The sequence below is a fragment of the Rhea pennata genome, chromosome 18 (genome assembly GCF_028389875.1).
Source record: "Rhea pennata isolate bPtePen1 chromosome 18, bPtePen1.pri, whole genome shotgun sequence".
Taxonomy (NCBI): domain Eukaryota; kingdom Metazoa; phylum Chordata; class Aves; order Rheiformes; family Rheidae; genus Rhea; species Rhea pennata.
The window spans coordinates 9255537-9273644 of NC_084680.1; the positions used below are offsets into that span (position 1 = coordinate 9255537).

An 18108-nucleotide genomic window follows, 5' to 3' on the forward strand; every position below is an offset into this window, starting at 1 on the left:
AAAGCCTATGTCTTGGCTTTTTGCTGTTGACATAATTGAGCATAAAATCACTGCACACTGGTCTCCTTGGAGCAAGAAGTGTTTTCCTGTGAGCAGTATCCAGCTAACCTTTAGATGCTTATGGGTAGGGAGGTGGTCCTGCTGGGAGTCTGAGAGAGGGGTGCTATTCCTGCTTCCTTGGGCAGGCAAGATCCTCGCCACCAAGCCAGGGAGTCCGGAGCTGGTCTCTGCAGGAGGGAGGATGCTCTACATTGAGAAGATACGGCTGGTGGACAAGGGGTTGTACACGTGTGAATGCAGGAATGCTGTGGGCAGCAGCAGCAAGGAGTATCACCTAGGGGTGCATGGTGAGTCAGGGAAGGTACTGGAGACATGAAGCTCTGCTTTGGCAGCCGTGTATGCTCCTGCACGTGGATCTCGAGGCTCTGGTGCTGAGGCCTCTTCTAAGCTCTATGTCTGATCTGTCTCAATCCAGGGTCCAACTGGACCTGAAAGTTCACAGCTGTTGTACACTGCCTTGGTGTTTCTGGAAAGCATGGTGCCAGCTGGGTTGTCTTTGCCCCTCCAGCTTCCTTCTCGGCTCCAAGCTGGTCTCAGCTTGTGTTTGCTCCATCATCCCAATTGCACTAATTGCACCCACTTGGATTTGCTTTGCCTTGCTGCTGCCACCTCCACTGTACAGACCAATGGCGCTTTTATTTCTGCTTACATAAGACCTAGGGGAATGCTTACAGTTTTGCCTCTGTCCCATGTGCCTCTTGCCCACAGCGCTGCCGAGGATCCGAGGCAGCAGCAAAGCCCTGAGGAAGGTTTCTGTGGTCAAGGCTGGTGAGACGGTTTTGGAGTGCGAGGCTGTGGGAACACCACCACCCACCGTCACATGGGTGAAAGATGGGCAGCCTGTGGTGAAGGGGGACGGGCTTCTACTTACAGACCAGGGGAGGCGGCTGCGCATCCTGAAGGCGGAGGTCACTCATTCGGGACGCTACACTTGCCTGGCAACGAATGCCGTGGGGCAGGAGGAGAGGGAGTTTGATGTGGCTGTACATGGTAAGGATGCAGGCAGGGGCTTGCTGCTGGGATGTGTGGAAGCAGCAGGCTGGAGAAGGTTTGTGATGCTCCACTGCACATCTGGTAGAGTACGAGAGTGGGCAAGAAGCTGACAGGCAGAAGGGTCTTTGAACAGGAGGAAGAAGCTCCAGGCAACATAGTGGCAGAAGTGGCTCCTTCAGCTCGTAGTAGGAGGTGTCCCCCTGCCTCAGTCCAGCATCAGCAAAGATGACTGCCTTGTCACTGTTTTCCAAGGACTCAGGGAAATCCTGTGGGTCAAAGAACCATGCACTTTAGCCGGAAAAGGAGTGAGGCTGCTCAGAGCGTGTGACTGTCTTGGTGTTATATCTGTAAGCATGGGCTTGGGCAAGCAGATAAATGGCACCTACTTGCCATGAGACACCTGTCTCATAACAGCTCTGAAGTCTACAGCCTCAGGAGATGGTTACAGTCCTTCTGGGCTTTTGTCCTCAAACTATGCAAGCATGAGGATGGGAACAAGTAGGATTCTCAGTTTGCCCCCTTTGCCTCACTCTTCTGTTCTCTTGGAGGCTCTTTTGCAAATGGATGTTCATCCCTTCCTGTCCCTCCAGTTCCTCCGGAGTTCATTCAAGGAGCAGGATCAACAACCAACATTAGTGTGTCTCTTCATGGAGCCCTGATGCTGACCTGCGAGGCCTCTGGTGTTCCCCCACCCACTGTCACTTGGTTCTGGAACGGCTCTCCCATCATTACGAGCAAGCACATGCATGTGCTCTCAGGTGAGACGTGAATGCTGGACACAGCGAGGGATGAGAGCTCTGGGGTTGTGTTCCACCCTAATGGCGATAGGGTTAAATGCAACAGAGCTCCCACAGTGCAGGAGCATTGCAAGAATGAGCAGGTGTCCTGGATCAGGGCCCTGAGACCTCTTTGCTTCATGTTTCCAGGGGGCTGGATGCTGAGGCTTGCTCACACGCGAGCTCAGGATGGAGGCCTCTATTCGTGCCTGGCCAGTAATGTGGCTGGAGAGGCCAGGAGGGATTTCCACGTGGAGGTCCTTGGTAAGAAGGTGGTCTCTGCCTGCTGCAGGACTTCTGGTGGGGTATCAGAGCTTTTACCCTTCCACAGATAGGCAAAGTTAAGATTTGGTATGTTGTTGGGAGCTGCAGTCCTGGGTCTTTTGTGCCTTAGCATGTGAGCTAAGAGGCTCTTATTTGACCCAGCAAAGCTGGCCAGCTGTTGAGATCCCTAATGGCTTGTGTTCCTAGTTCCTCCTCACATTGAGGGTGTGGATGAGGAAGAGAGCATCAAAGTGCCCGAGGGTCACCCCGTCACCTGGTCCTGCCTGGCTACAGGTGAGCATTGCACAGGGGAATGGGAAAAATGCACAGACTGGAGAAGAGGCTGGGAAGCAACTCACCCAAGTCTCCCTTCTGGTGCATGGAGCAAACAGACAGTGCTCCATATGGGGTTATTCATCTTTTTGGAGGCCTCCCAGGCTTCTGTTCCAATCAATGACATACTAATAGCTAAGACTGGCTGAATAGCTTTCTTGAGATAGTTTCTGGCTTTGCAATTGGGCAGCCTGGGAAGTGGTTTGGATGCAAGGGAGGGCGCTCACACTGGGAGCTTGTTCAAGGACATAAGCTTCAATCTTTCCCAAATAGAAAATTCCTATAATGTGGTTTCCCCTTTGGCGATGGGAATAATCAATCACCTCCTACACAGGACAGCTTTATTTTCTGTCACTGGCTTGTCCAGCAGTCTCTAAAAAAACAAATCCAGACTGTGGTATTTCTGGACTTGAGTTTCTGTCCCCGCCTCCCACAAAGGCTCTAGAGCACCAGCTTAGTGACCTCACCCAGGCTGTGTGCAGATGCAGAAAAACTTTGCACAAAGGCTGAAACCTGCTTTCCACTCTGCACAGGCAACCCCCAGCCTAAGATCACCTGGCTGAAAGATGGCCATCCCCTGACTAGCCGAGATGTCTACTCCATCTCCCCCGATGGGTCTATCTTGCACATCACCCAGACCAGCCTTTCTGATGCTGGCCGCTATTCCTGCGTGGCCTCCAATTCTGTGGCAGATCAGACCAAGCACTACCTGCTATATGTTTTGGGTATGAGATGCCTTTGGATAGAGGCGGTGTCTCTGGTGTGAGTAGGGGACATGGACTTTGAGGGCTTTTTAAGGGTCTGCCCCAGGTAGGTGGTGAAGATTTCTGAGCCTCACAGCCTGCAGCATGAATTGAATTCCTGGACTAGTTATGAAACCCTCATAAGACTTGTGTGAAGGGACATAAGGGGCCCAAGACGAACTCTAGTCTAGGGTCCGTATCTGATAGTGGCTGGAGTGGGAGTGGGGGAGTGGGGAGTACTTCTGCTACGTTCCCTGGGTTTCTGGAAGGTTTCTGGAAGGTTCTGTGTTTCTGCTACGTTTCTGGGTTTCTTGTTGTCCTTCAAGGACAGCATCTGCTAAAGTTAGGTTTGTGGCTATATGTGCTGTGCATTTTGCAATGGTCAATTTAGACTCCCTCAACTTGAGTCATGTCTGTGGTGGAGGGGTAAAGCATCAGGAAGTCTAAATGGGTGCTTATGCTAAATTCTTGCCACACAAACAAGTGTCTGCCCCCACAGTCAGCCCCATGTTTCCTGGAGAGGCCCACGATGCAACCAGAGAAGATGTTACTGTGATCATCAACAACCCCATCTCCCTCATCTGTGAGGCTCTGGCCTACCCGTCTCCCAACATCACCTGGCTCAAGGACGAGATTCCCCTTGAAGCCTCTAGAAATGTTCATCTGCTCCCTGGTACTGCACTGGTGTCTAGTGGCTCTGTGCAACTGCAGATTCCCTCCTGCTGCATGGCTCAGGGGTGGGAGTGGAGCCTCTTCTGGATCTGGCTATGGTCTAGGGTGGTGAGGAGTTGCTACCCTGTAATAACCAACAGGCTCAAGCTGTTGGACAGATGCTGCTGTTTCCTGCACAGTTTGTCTGACACTAGCTAGAGCCTCCTTAGCAGCTTTGGTGAGACAGCGCTGGTTTTCATGGGCCTTAAAACTGGGCTTTAAAAGAGTATTAGACTGCCTTGGGTCAGGTTTGTAGCTGATTAGCAGATGCTTAAAGGTGTCCTCTTGTGCTGTATGGGGCTAGTTGGCTGTGAGGGGGGGAGACTCTCAGTACTCCTCCTTTGCCCAGGTGGCCATGGGCTGCAGATCCTGAATGCCCTTGAAGAGGATGCAGGCACGTACAGTTGCATCGTGACCAATGAGGCTGGGGAGGCTGTGAAGAACTACACTGTGAAGGTCCTGGGTCCGTAAGCTCTCCCTGTCCTGCATGGCTCTGGTTGTAGCCCTACAACTATAACCTGTGGCACTGCCACTTCCCTTCCAGCTGCCTCACCCCAGACCACTGCACTACCACCTTCCCTCCTGCAATTGGTGCCATCTCTGTCACCCGTGTGCCAGCACGAGGCCTCAAAAAGCCTCTAGCCTCCCTCTGAGGAGGGCAAAGAGTACTATCTGGGGCACTCTGAGGTGCTGCCTGTCGCTGTGACTGTCAGTGTGCCTGTTGGATTAGGGCAGAGCAAGGGCATTAGAGGACTATTCTCTCACCCCAGCCATGCCCCATCTCCCTACTAGTTCCTCCTTGGATTGCCAAAGATGACCCTTCAGGGGAATTTGCTGTGACAGAAGTGAAAACCAAGGTCAACAGCACCGTGACACTGGAGTGCGAATCTTGGGCTGTTCCTGAGCCAACCATCCAGTGGTACAAGGACGGGCAGGTGAGGCCCTAACCACAGGCAGGGAAGAGCTGCCCATTTTGGAAACTCTGCCGAGTAGATGTAGGGGGAAAAAAAAATACCTTTTATAAGCCCTAGTGTGTAATCCTCCTCTTTTTTTTTTTTTTTTTTTTTTTTTTTTTTTTTTTTGTAATTCATCTTCTTCATCTTCCTTCGGGGCTGGGGTTCCCACACCAGCTCCTGGTAAGTGCTGGTCACCTCCAGATCCTTAACGAAGGACAGATCCTTCAGATCAAACCAGCCAGCGTCTCAGATTCGGGGCATTACACTTGTGTTGCTACCAATGCTGTGGGTGAAGATGACAAGGACTTCAGTGTGCATATCCAAGGTGGGCTGAAGTGGAAAACTAAGTAAGTGGCTGTCCTGTGCCCAGATAAGTGGGTGTCTCAGCATGAGAGGTCCTTAGCTGGGTCCCTCATGGGAGAAGACTGAAGGAGGCAGCAAGAGGGTTCATGTATGCTGACAAATGGTATCTCACTAGGCCTGAGGCAGGTGCTCTGGTTGCAGCTGAGTGGGTGTGAGCCCCCCTTCTCTTCAGCTAACCACAGTGCTGTCCCTGTAGTGCCACCACTGTTCCAGAGGCCAAGGAGTGCCAATGAGGCCTTTGAGATCCTCTACAGGGAAGAAGACCAGGATGGGGAGGTGGTAGAGCACCGACAGGCTGTACTTGACAACCCTGCTGCGCTCTACTGTGAAACCAGTGCCATCCCACCCCCCCGGCTCACCTGGTACAAGGATGGAGAGCCGCTCTCCTCCAGCGAGGGAGTGCTGATATTGCTAGGTAATGGGCACAGTTGTCCAGCATGCAATTTGAGAGGGATGGGACTCTTGCTGGGGAGGTTTTCTGGAGCAGCTCTATAGGTAGAGAGCATCCGTAGTGTGTGGTGGGGCTGGATCCTGCCCCCTAGATCCCACCAGTATGCAAGGCATGGTGTTACCAGGGCCACAAAGGTGGCTGCGCACCGCAAGGTTTTGGGCCTTGCGGAGGGAGATGTGGGAGGACCCTGAGGGAGCATGCTGTTCTCTGAGGTGGCCTGCCCCACGGCTTCTGCGTCGGGGAGCCCTCCTGCCCCAACTTTGCCCTGCGCCACAGGGGGCCGGGTCCTGCAGCTCCCCGCAGTCCGGGAGGAGGATGCGGGCAGGTACACGTGTGAGGCAGCCAACGACGCGGGAGAGGACCGGATGCACTATGAGTTTGAGGTGCTGAGTGAGTATGGGAAAAGTGGGGCCTGGCCTGGGTAAGCATCATCTGTGGCAGCAGTGCTGGGCTGCACGTGGGGCAGCAGTGCTGGCAGGAGCCCTGTAACTCCCTGCTTCTTGCCGCCCTGGCCCAGCTCCCCCTGTCATCCATGGGAGCATGGAGGACCTTGTTGAGGAGGTGACCGCCACTGCCAACAGCACCATCCACTTGAAGTGCGAAGCCACTGCGAACCCGGCACCTGCAGTTTCCTGGTTCTGGAATGATGTCCCCATTGTGGCTGGCCCACGGCACCAGTTCCTGGAGGACGGCGAGGTCCTGCAGGTCAGCATCACCCTGGGGGGATACGAGAGATGCTGGGCAGAGGGATGGGGCACCTTCTCCCCTCTTGCAGAGTGCCAGTTCCCCGAGGGAGCCCAGGCAGTTCCCCAGCTTGTGGGGAGCCCCTGTGAGCCTCAGCAGGGCTCTGCTCCTCCTTTGCAGGTGGTGGCAGTGGAGGCGAGCGACGAGGGCAGCTACACATGCGTGGCTGAGAACCCAGCTGGCTCTGCTGAGAAGCACTTTGCCCTCACTGTGCAGGGTAAGTCCTCTTGGCCGACCCTTCTCCTGGTCACCACTTCACCTCCCCTCCTTCTCTGCCAGCTCGAGTCCTCCAGCGAGCCCTTGCCAGAGCCATCACAGAGCTGACGTGGCTCCTGATCTGCTTGGATGCCTTCATCCTGCTGCACTTCCCACCCCTCCTGCTTGTGCTACGCGAGGAGGCCAAGGCACAGGGGGCCTGAAAGCAAGCTTAACTGCTGGTGGCCAGAGAGCTCAGGCTGCACTGCTTGAGGTTGGGAAGGCACCTGCAGGTTTATTTAAGTGCATCACTCCAGAAAGTAAAGCAAAATTTGCTTGAAAAACCCACTATGTGCCTGCAGTTGCCCTCGGGAGCCCAGCAGCAGGGTGCTGGGGTCCGACCACAGGAGGCTCTTGGTGCGTGTTTCTTCCTCGTGCTGTTTTGGCAGGAGCACTTGGGCCATCACTGCTTTTTAAACCTCACTGCGCATCCCCAGCTCTCAAGGTGCCTGGGGAGCAAGGATCGGGGCTTGCTTGGTGTTCACATGTGGACGCCTGCCCTCTCGGGTGATCTTTGAAGAAGGCAGGGGCCAGATGTTTGCTTTTCCAGCAGTGACAGTGAGCGGGAAGTCAGTGCTCTCTGCTGGGGATGCCTGGCAGCTGGGTTTCTCCTCTGTCTGCCCATGCTCTGCTTGCTCTTGGATGCTTTTGCAGCATCTGAGCTGCCCCGTTATGTCCCAGCTCTTCTCCTAGCCGTGGACAGGCTGTGGCAGTCCGTGCCTGGTGTGTGCATGCATCACCTCACGCAGGTGAGGAAGCACGAGCTCAGCCTCAGCAGTGATGGTCGCCCTTTGCAATTATTTTTTTGGGGTGGGCCGGAGCAGAACCACCCCGGATCATGGGCGCAAACCCTGAAAGCGTTGATGGCGTTGTCGACGGCAGCGTCTCGCTGGTGTGCGATGTCCGATCCCACCCGGATGTGGAGATCATATGGTATAAGGACGGCCACATTCTGCAGCTTGGTGAGGAAGCTTTCGTCACCTCAGGTACGTCCAGATGAGTTCCCAGGGCCCGGCACAGCTGCTAGCCCGCGACAGTGGGCTCTAACTCGCCTAACAAACCACTTCGGGATACTGCATGTGGGATTCCTGAGCTAAGGTTTTCAGCCGTAACCACGTGCTAACAACTTGCTGCCGAGCAATCTTCCTCTCCCAGGAGGTCACATCTTGCAGACTGAGCTGATGTCCCCCAGGAGCTCCACACCTTCTGCTGCTGTGTCAATGCCTCGAACCTTGAAGACAGACTTTGGTTCCTTCTTTGGGTGCCTGCTGCATGGAGCTTGTGCTGGCCAGTGGGCGGACACGCCAGTTCATGAGCTCGATGTTTCGGACTTGCGCTCACCTCCTTCCCACCCCACCCCCCCCCCGCCCCGACTTGCTGCTCTTTGCTTCTTCCAGGTTTGCGCATCCTGCAGATCCCCCGTGTGCAGCTTTCCAGCACAGGCATATACATGTGCGTGGCTCTGAACGCAGCTGGCAGAGACGAGAAGCTCTTCATCCTCACTGTCCACGGTAAGCAGCAGGTACTCGACCTGCAAATCTGCCCCCGCAGGCGCCAACACCTCCCCCGCTGCCCCATCTCCTGCTGATCAGCTCTGAAGGACCTGATGGCAGCCACTGGCTGCAGGTCCCCGTGAAGGTTTCCCCCTTGCCCTTGAAGCAGCAGCACGGCTGCCCTAGTGTCCGCTTCTCTCCAGCTCCACCAGCCGAGACCCCGGTGCCGGCAGGCCCGCGGCCGGCAGTGACGGTGCATGCCGGGGACACGGCCGTACTGCGCTGCAGCTTAGAGGAGCAGCTGGGATCCACGGTCACCTGGTACAAGGATGGGCAGGAGCTGCTGGCGGCGGATGGTGGCCGCATCCTGCTGAAAGGCTGGTGGCTGGAGATAGAAAACACCCAGGTAAAGCCGCGCTGGGAAAACTGTCCTACTTGCTCTGCCGGTGCTGGGTCTGACCCAGTCCCTTCTCCTCCACCAGGGCTCGGATGAAGGGCTCTACAGCTGCTGGGTAGCCGGCACTGAAGGAGAAGCGGTGCAGACCCTCACCATCCAAGGTACAGGGGCAGAAATCCAACCTTGCCTATATATATATATATATGTATATATATATGTATGTATGTATATGTATATATAAAATATATATATTTAATATGCAGTTTTCCATCAAAACCCTGATTTTCCAAACCCAGGAATATTTTTCCTTTGGCTGTGCTGGGCCTCTTGCTCCTGAGATGCTGCTGGTGTGCAGGGATGGGGATGTGCGGGGAAGCAGGATGGTGCTGGATTCATGGCTGGGGGCGGGGAGGGGGGAGGGAATCCCGCACGCCGGGGCAGCGGGCCGCGTGCGCCGTGCGCCCAGACCCCAGCGCCTGTGCTCGCTCCTTCCCCAGTGCCCCCAGGCATCGAGGACCCGCGGCAGGAGACGCTCGACGCGGCCATGGGAAGCCCCCTCGTCCTGACGTGCGAAGTCACCGGCACGCCTGTGCCCACCGTCACCTGGCTGAAGGACGGGCGGCCACTGGGTACGAGCCGGAGAGGTGCCGTGCTGGGCTGTGGTCTCGCATGGAGCCGTCCTGCCTCAGTTTCCCCCTTTCTAATCCAGCTGCGAGAGAAGGGCAGGGTGCTGCGGGGCTCCGGTGGGGAGGAGGGAGAGGGCAAATGGGTTGGCATTTCTCCTGCCCGCTTTTAAGTGGCCTCAGCTGTGTTGTGAGGGCGAAGCGAGGGGATCTGGATGCAGGATGCGAAGTAGGAAGCTCTCTGGGTACCAGCTGTCAAGTTAGGCCCCAACATTGGCATCTGCCCACAAACTGGTGGCTCATCCCCTTCTGGGAAGCCCCAGAAAGGCGCCGTGCAGACACCGTGCCTCCCCTTTAGCCGGGTCTCGGGGCCGGGGGGAGCCCGGGTGGGGCGCGGCGGAGCAGAGCCGCTGCAGCCCCCGTCTCCTCGCAGGGAGCAGCGCGGAGCGGGGCCTGGTGTCCCGGGGCGCCCAGCTCCACCTCGGCCCCTTGCAGCCCTTCCACCAGGGCCGCTACACGTGCCTGGCGCGGGGCCCCGACGCCGAGGCGCGCAAGGACTTCCTGGTGCTGGTGCGAGGTAGGGCCCCAAGGGTCCCCCCCTTCGGAGGGGTGCGTGGCCCCAGGGAGCCTTCCTCCTCCTCCTCAGCCTCGCTCTCTTCTCGGCGTAGTGGCACCGCGGATCGTGAGCGCGGGGGTCCCCGGCGAGCACAGCGTGCTGGAGGGCAGCGGGGTGACGCTGGCGTGCCGGGCCGAGGGGCAGCCCGCCCCGCGGGTCGCCTGGCTGAAGGACGGGCAGCCCCTGGGGCTGCAGCCCCCGTCGCGCGCCCGGTGAGTCCCCCGGGGCAGCGCCGGCCCGGCACGTGGCAGGCACCGCTCCGACCGCGGCCAGGCCAGCCCAGCCCCACCCGTGCCTCAGTTTCCCCACCGGCAAACTAGTATTGCGAAGTGCACAGCGCTCCCCTGCTCCTCCAGCTGCTCCGTGCTCAGGCTGGGACTAGCAGGTCCTGGCTCTGTGCTGACCCGGATCATCCCGGGTTACATCCCGCTGTTCCCAACCATGCCATCACCCGGCTTAGGGGCTGATCTGGCCCTGTAACGTGCCCTGAGCGTGGGACCTGCAACCTCAGAGCATCTCTGTCCCCAAGCCCTGGGATGGCCGTGGGACGCGGCGGGTCACTGCCCTGGGCTCTCCCCGTGCAGGCTGGCTCCGGACGGCAGCTCTCTGCTCCTCGAGGGGCTCCGGGCCGCCGACGCGGGGGCGTACACCTGCCTGGCCCGAAACAGCGCCGGCGAAGACACGCGGCTGCACACGCTGAGCGTGCTGGGTGAGCGCGGCCGGGGCGCGCGGGGGGCATCGCCGCCGGCCGCCTGCCCCGCGCCAGCCCTCTCACCCGCTCTGCTCCCTCGCCCAGTTCCCCCCGCCATCGAGGGCGGCGGCGCGGAGGAGGTCCGCGGCGTCCTCGCCGGGCTGGTGACGCTGGAGTGCCAGGCGCGGGGCTCGCGGCCCCTGCAGCTGAGCTGGCTGAAGGACGGGCTGCCGCTCCGCCTGTCGCCCCGCGTCCGGCTGCTCTCGGCCGGGCGCACCCTCCGGTAAGCGGCCCCGGCGCCGGAGAGCTCTCGCCGGGCTGCCCGCCCTGCCGAGCCGAGCCGCGCCGTGCCGCCCCGCTGCAAGGAGCAGGAGGGCAAGCGCGGAGCTGACGCCTCCTCCTCTTCCTCGCTCCCGGCTCTGCCGACCGCCGCGTAGGATCTCTCCTGCGCAGGTTTCCGACGCCGGGCTCTACACCTGCGTCGCTGCCAACCAGGCAGGGGTGGCCGACCGCAGCTTCGTCCTGCAGATCCAGGGTATGGGGGAGCCGGGGGTTCACCGGGAATCTGGGGTCCGCAGGGGCGAGCGGGGTGGCGGGCGGCGGGCGGGTCCTGGGGCTGGTTTTACCTGCCCGGCGCAGCCCTGCGCATGCTGTCGGCTGCTGGGGTGGTCTCGTGGGCGGTGTAGTGAGGAAGGGCCAGCCTGAAAGCACGTAGGGAAGGGAGCCGAGGTGGTGATGTGTCCTCCTTCCCATCCGGGGTCACCCTGGTGGTAGACGAGCCCCTGCTGGGGAGGTCGACCTGCCTCAGGTAATTCCCAGGTATCCTGCAAGCACCTCCATGCGGGAGACCCGGCTTTGCTCCCCAGCCCCACTAATGCCCCCGGCTCCCTCCCAGTGCCCCCTGCGCTGGAGGGGACGCCAGAGAGCAGTGAGGAGCAGGCGGTGATGGCAGGCTCCGAGGTGACCTTCACCTGTGAAGCCAGCGGCTCTCCAGTGCCGGCGCTGAGCTGGCTGAAGGACGGCGAGCCCCTGGTGCTGCAGAGCACCGAGGGCTCGCGGCTGCACCTGGAGGCGGTGGGGCCGGCCGATTCGGGAGTTTACTCCTGCCGGGCTGTGAACGAGGCGGGTGAAGCCAGCAAGCACTTCCACCTGGTGGTGATGGGTACGTGTCATCTGGGAGAGGTGGCTGGCCGGAGGGAGCAAAGCACACCTTCGCACTCCTGTGGGAATTGCAGGCTGGCAGGCCCACGAGTTGCCAGCATCCCTCCACCACTGTTCATTTTTGGGAGCACCTAGGGGTTGAAAGCCCCTCTGCACCTTGCAGAGCCGCCCCATGTCGAAGCCCCAGCCCAGCCGGTTGAGCTGTCCATTGCTGCGGGTGCCCTGCTGGAGCTGACGTGTGTGGTCACCGGCGTTCCCATGCCCACTGTCACCTGGGAGAAGGACGGGCGGCTGCTGGCTGGGCCCCAGCTCACAGCTGGGAACGAGAGCACCCTGCGGATAGAGAGCACCGAGGTCATGGTTCCTCTTGCCTCATCTCCCCACTCCCCTTCTCCTTTTGCTTTTGGTGGGTTTCACCTCAATTTTCCATCTCTGGGTCTCTGGTAGGTGGCCGATGCTGGCTTGTACACCTGCCTGGCCACTAGCCCTGCTGGGGAGGACAGCAGGACCTTCCATGTCAGAGCCGAAGGTACTGCCACCCCAAAGGGGGAGGGGGCCGAGCACCATGGGGTGGGACCGGTGAGGTGGGCATGAAGCCTGGGGCATCCCGAGATGATTACGGGGGGAGTCTGGTGTGGAGTGCAGCGCTCCTGGGGAGCTGGGGGATGTGCCCAGCTCAGAGCAGGGTGTCCCCTGACCCGTGTGTCCCGCAGCACCCCCCAGCATCGCAGGGGCCGGAGAGACCCAGAGCATCGCCGCCCCGGCGGGAGGGCAGCTCACCTTGGAGTGCCCCGCGGACGCCGTGCCACCTCCCCACATCGAGTGGCACCGGGAGGGCTCCCCCCTGCAGGTGGGTGCGCTCGGGGCCAGCGGCGCCCGGGTGGTGCCACAGCCCGCCGCGCGCCAGCCCCATCACGTGGGGAAACGCCGCTGAAGGGGCTCTCTGGGGGCTGCTAGGAGGATGCTCGCACGCGGGTCCTGGCCGAGGGGCGCGTCCTGCAGATCCAGGTGCTGCTGGTGACGGACGGCGGGGAGTACAGCTGCACCGCCAGCAACGCGCTGGGGAGGACCAGCCTGAGCTTCCAGGTGGACGTTCACGGTGAGCAGTGCACCGACGCAGCGTCTAGCTCTGCCGGGGACACGCGCCGGCTCCATCCCCCTTTCGTGCAGGGATGCACGTTGCTGTGGGGCCTCCTATAGACAGGATAGTGGGAAAGGGGGAATTAGACATCGCCCAGCTCCAGATGCTGGTCTGGTCTAAATTTCTTCGTCCTCTGAGCTGTGTTTCTAACTGTTTCCCATCTCTCCCCGGCAACACTGCAGTGGCCCCGCAGATCCAGCCGGGCCCCGAGGCGGTGAGCGTGCCTGCCAACGGGTCGGCCGTGCTGCCCTGCGAGGCGGAGGGGTGGCCTGTGCCCCAGGTGACGTGGCGGAAGGATGGCCAGCTCCTGCCCCTTCACGAGAGCCCCAGGTACGAGGCTCTGCGGCGTGCGAGCCGGTTCTTGGCTGGCGCCAGCCTCTGTGTCCGCGGGCTTTGATGCGCCTGGAGCAGGGATGCTGCTGGCGAAGGGGAGCAGCCCGGCTGCGGAGAACCCCAAGGAGCCTAACGGGACTCGCTCTCCCTCCGGCAGGCTGCGGCTCCTGCCGGGAGGCTCCCTGCAGATAGACCCCGTTCAGGTCCAGGATTCGGGCAACTACTTCTGCGTGGCATCCAGCCCCGCCGGGTCTGACCGACGAGGCCTCGACCTGCAAGTCCTGGGTAGGTGGAAGAGCCAGCCGGATCCTCGGGGCTCAGCGGGCCCCTTTGAGCCTGGCTGTGCTGGATTCCTCCTGCACGCACCCTCCCTGCCACCCACCCGTGCCCCTCCAACGATGCGCCGTTGTCCTCGGCTCCTTGGTGCCCGGTGACCCCCGAGCTAACGACCTCCTCGTGCTCTTCCGCAGTCCCTCCCGCCATTGCCCCCGGGCCCTCCAACTTCACCCTGGTGGCCCAGCAGCCGGCCTCGCTGGCCTGCGAAGCCACGGGCTCCCCCGCGCCCCGCGTGACGTGGGAGAAGAACGGCCGCCCGCTGAACCCCCACCTCCCGCCCGGCGCCTACAGGTAGGGCGGCCCCGGCCGCGGAGCGTTCGCACTGCCGACGCGCGCTCTGCCCGCCGCAGGCTGCAGCCCTCGGGCTCGCTGCTCATCGCCAGCCCCGGCCTCCGGGACGAGGGGCGCTTCGAGTGCGTCGCCGCCAGCGCCGCCGGCGAGGCCCGCAAGCTCTTCCTCGTGTCCGTCCACGGTGAGCGCCCGGGGGGGCCGGCGGTCCCGTGCAAAGCCGCTTCCCTAAGGGCATTCTGCTGCGCGGGGCACGACGCGGATGTGCTTTGGCTCCCTGCTTTTGGTGGGATCCCCTCTAGCATCCGGGAGCAGGGCTGGGCAAGAGGGGACGCGGGAATACCTGCGCCCGCGCGCGCCGGCTCTGCTCCGGTGTCAGCCGCGCAGCCCGGCTCAGCTCCCTCTCCTGCCGCCCTCTCTAGTGCCCCCCACCATCGCTGACGACCTCGCGGACGTGGTCGTCGCCCGGCTGTCCCCCGCCGTCCTCACCTGCTACGCCTCCGGCGTGCCCCCGCCGGCGGTGTCCTGGAGCAAGGACGGGGCTCAGCTGGGGCGCCGCGGAGGGGGCTACCGCGTCCTGCCCACAGGTACGGGGGGCCGGGGCAGCGCGGCGGGGGGCCGGGCCGCCGTCCCCGTGCCTCCCCTCTGCCCGCCGTCTTCCCAGGCGCCTTGGAGATCGGGCAGGTGCTGCCTGCCCACGCCGGCCGCTACACCTGCACGGCGAGGAACGCCGCCGGCACGGCCCGCAAACACCTCCTGCTCACGGTGCACGGTACGGGGGGGCTGCTCCGGAGGCACCAAGGCAGGACCTTGGGGCATCTGGGCTCAGCCCGGGGGCTGGGGGAGAGGAACAGCACTCGGCAGCGTGTTCCCCATCTTCTGCTGCAGAGCCCCCCGTAGTGAAGCCCCTGCCCGGCATGGTGATGGTCATGGTCAACGCCAGCGTGGTGTTATCCTGCGAGGCGACCGGCGTCCCTCCACCGGTGATCACCTGGCAGAAGGAAGGCGTCAGCATTCCCAGAGGTGAGCTGGACCCCCAGAGCCCTGGCAGTCCCTGGGCGAGTGCAGCAGAGTCCTGGTGACGCTGCACTGCCTTCCAGCCCCTGTCCCTGATGGTGAGTTGGGTGACCGACCCGTGTCCTGGTGTGGTGCTGGGTGGCACTGCCAAGGATGCTTGCAGGAGGGGACATGTCAGCTCTGGTGACCACACCAGCCTCATTGCTTACCGGATGCCACCAAGGGCAGTCTGTGCACGTGCTGGCTGCTGGGACACTTCTGCAGGCAAAACCGTGTTGGTGCGTGGCCCGTTTGCGCACAGGCACGGCTGCTATCTCCTGGCCTTCATTCCTGCCCCGTTCCTGCAGGGCCTGGGTTCAAAATGCTCCCCAACGGGCAGCTGCACCTCCTGCGAGCCGCCGTGGAGGATGCTGGCATCTACCTGTGTGTGGCTGAAAACCCCTCGGGCACTGTCTCGGGGAGGACCAGGCTGATTGTGCAAGGTAAGGCTGCTGTCACGGCCCCTGCTTGCTCTCCTGGCTTCCTCCCTTCCACCTGGCTCCTTGCCTAGTGTCTATCAGGGTTGGGATCGTCTGGTAGCTGTCAGTCTGTCCCTGCCACAAGCATGGCTTTGCATAGGTGTTCAGGCCTCTGCCCCGCAGCTGGTTCCCTTGCCACATCGCTGTGCTACTCTGGTTAATACCCAGAACTGCCTGAGCTGCAAGGCGCGAAGCCTGCCCCCAAATCCCCCCCGAGCGCCGCCGGCTCTTGGCTCTGCCCGTTGCCTGCTGAAGGCTCTCTAGGGAAGGTGCCGGTGCACGCGATGCCCAGGACCGCCCCGAAGCTGGGCTGACGGCGCAGCGGGTCCTGGGCGCTGCTTCGCTGGCGGCTCGGGGCGCGGGGCCAGGAGCGCCGCATCCCTGCAGCAGCCGCGGTCCCTCTGCCTTCCCGCCCCCTCGCAGTGCCCCCGGCCATCGAGGCTGGCCCCGCAGAGCTGGCTGTGCTGGAGGGGCTCGAGGTCCTGCTGCCCTGCGCGGCCCGGGGCATCCCGGAGCCCCGCGTGTCCTGGAGCAGAGAGGGAGCCCCGGTGCGGGGCCGCGGCGCCACGGCCACCGTCCTGCCCTCCGGGGAGCTGCTGCTCAGGGACGTCCAGGTGAGCGTCGGCGCGGGCCCCTCCGGCGGCTACGCGTGCTGCAGAGGCCAGCGAGCCCAGAAAGAAGTCTTCTGGAGCTCGAAAGAAGGTCGAGGTCATCCTGTGCCTGCAGGGTCCCTCAGCCTGGGTTAGCAGGATTCGGTGTCGCTCGACGGCCCCGCAACCCTGACGGGGAGGGCGCGGGCGCCGTCCGCAAGAGGCGGCCGGACCCAAACCCTGACGCCTCGGGCTGTACCCGGAGGCCGGCAGAGCTGCAGCCGCGGCAGCCGGACGCGGCTCTCCCCGCGGCACGGATCCGAGCTCGCGCCCGCCCGCCTCGCTCCTCAACCCTCTCCTCCGCGCAGGAAGGGGATGCCGGGAGCTACTCCTGCACGGCGGCGAACTCGGCCGGGAAAGCCGTCCGCCGGCTCCGTCTCTCCGTCCTCACCCTCCCCACCTTCACCCGGCGGCCCGGGGACCTCATCCTGAGCCGGGGCGAGCGGCTGGAGCTGGTCTGCGCCGCGAAGGGCAACCCCGAGCCCCGCATCACCTGGACGGCCGACGGGCGGCCCGTCACCGGTGCGTGGGGGGCCGGGCGCTGGTGGGTTGGAGGAGGAGGATGCAGAGTGCGGAGGAGGAGCCCGTCCGAGGGGCAGCATCACTCTGGGGGGGCCAGTCCCCGCCGGCGCTGCGGGGGGCTGGGGGGGACCTGAGGGCGGCTTCTCCTTGCAGACGGCGTGTCGGAGCAGAGCGGCCGGAGCACGCTGCGGCGGGACGCCGTCACCCCGGCGGCCGGCGGGACCTACGCCTGCCGCGCCGAGAACAGCGCCGGCGCCGTCAGCGCCATCAGCGTCGTCCGCGTGCGGGGTAGGCGCCCGCCCGGGGTGGCCCCCCGGCCCTCTGCCCAGCCCTCCGCTTTCCCCCGAGGGAAGAGCCCGGCGCCTGCCGCGTGGAGCCCATTGGGGCCCGTGCCCTGCTGGGCTACAAAGCCCGGGGCACCGCGGGTGCCGCCGGCTCCGCATGCCTTCTCCTCCCCTTGAAGGAGGGCCCCCGAAACGCGAGCCGTCCCCCCGCCCGGGTGCCCCATCCCGGGCACCTCTCCTCCCCGCATGCGGGAGAGCCGCCCCTGCTGCTCCGCTCCCCTCGCTTTGCACCGCGTTTCGCGCTCCCTGCGCGAGCTCTGCTCTGCCCCGTCCTCCTCCGGCGCCCGCCCGTTAAACCCCGGTGTCCCGGGGGCCTTGCTGGGGCCGCGCCGGGTGCCCCACGCGCACGGCCGCTGGAGGAGCAGCCTGGGCTGCAGGGGGCCGTGCCCGGGGCTGCCGCGGGCCTCGCTCCGGCTGCTCGCAGCTCCGGCGAGGAGGTTTCTCGACACGGCATTTTTCCCCCCCTCGCCCTCGGCCCGGCAGAGCCCCAGCAGGTGCGGGGCAGCCTCGTCGGCGTCGTCAACGCCCGGGAGCTCGGCGTCGCCGCCCTCGCCGCCAGCGCACTGGACGACCCTCGCGCCGGCACGGCCGCCGTGCGCAGCAGCATCGGCAGCATCCCGGCCTCCGTCGGTGCGTGGCGGCGCGGACGCCTTCCCTCCGCCGCGGCGAGGCCCCCCACCTCGCTCCGGGGGGACGTTTGGGGGGAAAGAGGGAGACCGAACAAGCAGAAACGTGCTGCGAGCGGCCCCCCGGTTCCGTGCCCACAGATGAGGGGTGGCTGGGGGCCTCCGGGGACGGCTGCTCCCCGCTCCGGAGGGCGCTGGCTCCGCATCGATGCCTCCTCTCCTCCCGCTCCCAGGACCGCTGATGCGGGTGCTGGTGGCCGTCGTTGCCCCCGTGTACTGGTCCTTCGCGCACGCCGCGGGGGACGCCCGGAGCGGGTTCCTGCTCACCCAGGGCAGCTTCAGGCAGCGGTCGCAGGTGGAGTTTGCTACAGGTGAGGGACGTGGGGCTACGGGGAGCTGAGCTCGCCCGCCGGGTATCTGCGCCAGCCCCTCGGGGAGAGGCCCATGGCCACGGCGGGGGTTTAGGCTGTTGGTGTCCCCAGCTATTGGGTGCAGAAAGGGTTGAGAGGGGATGAGGCGTGCCCCAAGTTTCCCAGGGCTCCGGGTGCTGTCGGAGTTGAGGTGCGGGTCTCCTCGGGCTGTGCCTGGTGCTGGCGCTGCGAGGCAAAGCCGCGCTGGTGCCCAGCCGCAGCAGGGTTGCGGGCACGGGGCTCGGTGCTCTCTCCACCATCTCCCTTGCAAAAGTAACAGGAGTTTTGCGGCT

At 62.9% G+C, this 18108-nt stretch overlaps 1 protein-coding gene across 1 annotated transcript in view; it reads left to right on the forward strand.

Moving 5' to 3' along the window:
• The window catches only part of HMCN2 (hemicentin 2), a 52502-nt gene that overhangs the window by 31114 nt on the left and 3280 nt on the right, over window positions 1-18108 (forward strand). Inside the window, exons 44-85 of the mRNA XM_062591312.1 lie at window positions 186-347; window positions 769-1050; window positions 1644-1811; window positions 1980-2093; window positions 2301-2387; window positions 2960-3151; window positions 3669-3842; window positions 4230-4343; window positions 4673-4815; window positions 5011-5161; window positions 5396-5614; window positions 5927-6040; window positions 6168-6355; window positions 6515-6611; window positions 7474-7635; window positions 8047-8160; window positions 8346-8548; window positions 8625-8700; window positions 9037-9168; window positions 9596-9739; window positions 9831-9990; window positions 10363-10487; window positions 10575-10752; window positions 10907-11004; window positions 11365-11631; window positions 11794-11984; window positions 12078-12159; window positions 12344-12480; window positions 12588-12729; window positions 12954-13101; window positions 13262-13389; window positions 13575-13731; window positions 13791-13912; window positions 14151-14315; window positions 14393-14500; window positions 14617-14751; window positions 15093-15227; window positions 15687-15877; window positions 16222-16435; window positions 16589-16723; window positions 17263-17409; window positions 17639-17776. Coding sequence (XP_062447296.1) covers window positions 186-347; window positions 769-1050; window positions 1644-1811; window positions 1980-2093; window positions 2301-2387; window positions 2960-3151; window positions 3669-3842; window positions 4230-4343; window positions 4673-4815; window positions 5011-5161; window positions 5396-5614; window positions 5927-6040; window positions 6168-6355; window positions 6515-6611; window positions 7474-7635; window positions 8047-8160; window positions 8346-8548; window positions 8625-8700; window positions 9037-9168; window positions 9596-9739; window positions 9831-9990; window positions 10363-10487; window positions 10575-10752; window positions 10907-11004; window positions 11365-11631; window positions 11794-11984; window positions 12078-12159; window positions 12344-12480; window positions 12588-12729; window positions 12954-13101; window positions 13262-13389; window positions 13575-13731; window positions 13791-13912; window positions 14151-14315; window positions 14393-14500; window positions 14617-14751; window positions 15093-15227; window positions 15687-15877; window positions 16222-16435; window positions 16589-16723; window positions 17263-17409; window positions 17639-17776 — 6339 coding nt within the window. The remainder of the gene's footprint in view (window positions 1-185; window positions 348-768; window positions 1051-1643; window positions 1812-1979; window positions 2094-2300; window positions 2388-2959; window positions 3152-3668; window positions 3843-4229; window positions 4344-4672; window positions 4816-5010; window positions 5162-5395; window positions 5615-5926; window positions 6041-6167; window positions 6356-6514; window positions 6612-7473; window positions 7636-8046; window positions 8161-8345; window positions 8549-8624; window positions 8701-9036; window positions 9169-9595; window positions 9740-9830; window positions 9991-10362; window positions 10488-10574; window positions 10753-10906; window positions 11005-11364; window positions 11632-11793; window positions 11985-12077; window positions 12160-12343; window positions 12481-12587; window positions 12730-12953; window positions 13102-13261; window positions 13390-13574; window positions 13732-13790; window positions 13913-14150; window positions 14316-14392; window positions 14501-14616; window positions 14752-15092; window positions 15228-15686; window positions 15878-16221; window positions 16436-16588; window positions 16724-17262; window positions 17410-17638; window positions 17777-18108) is intronic.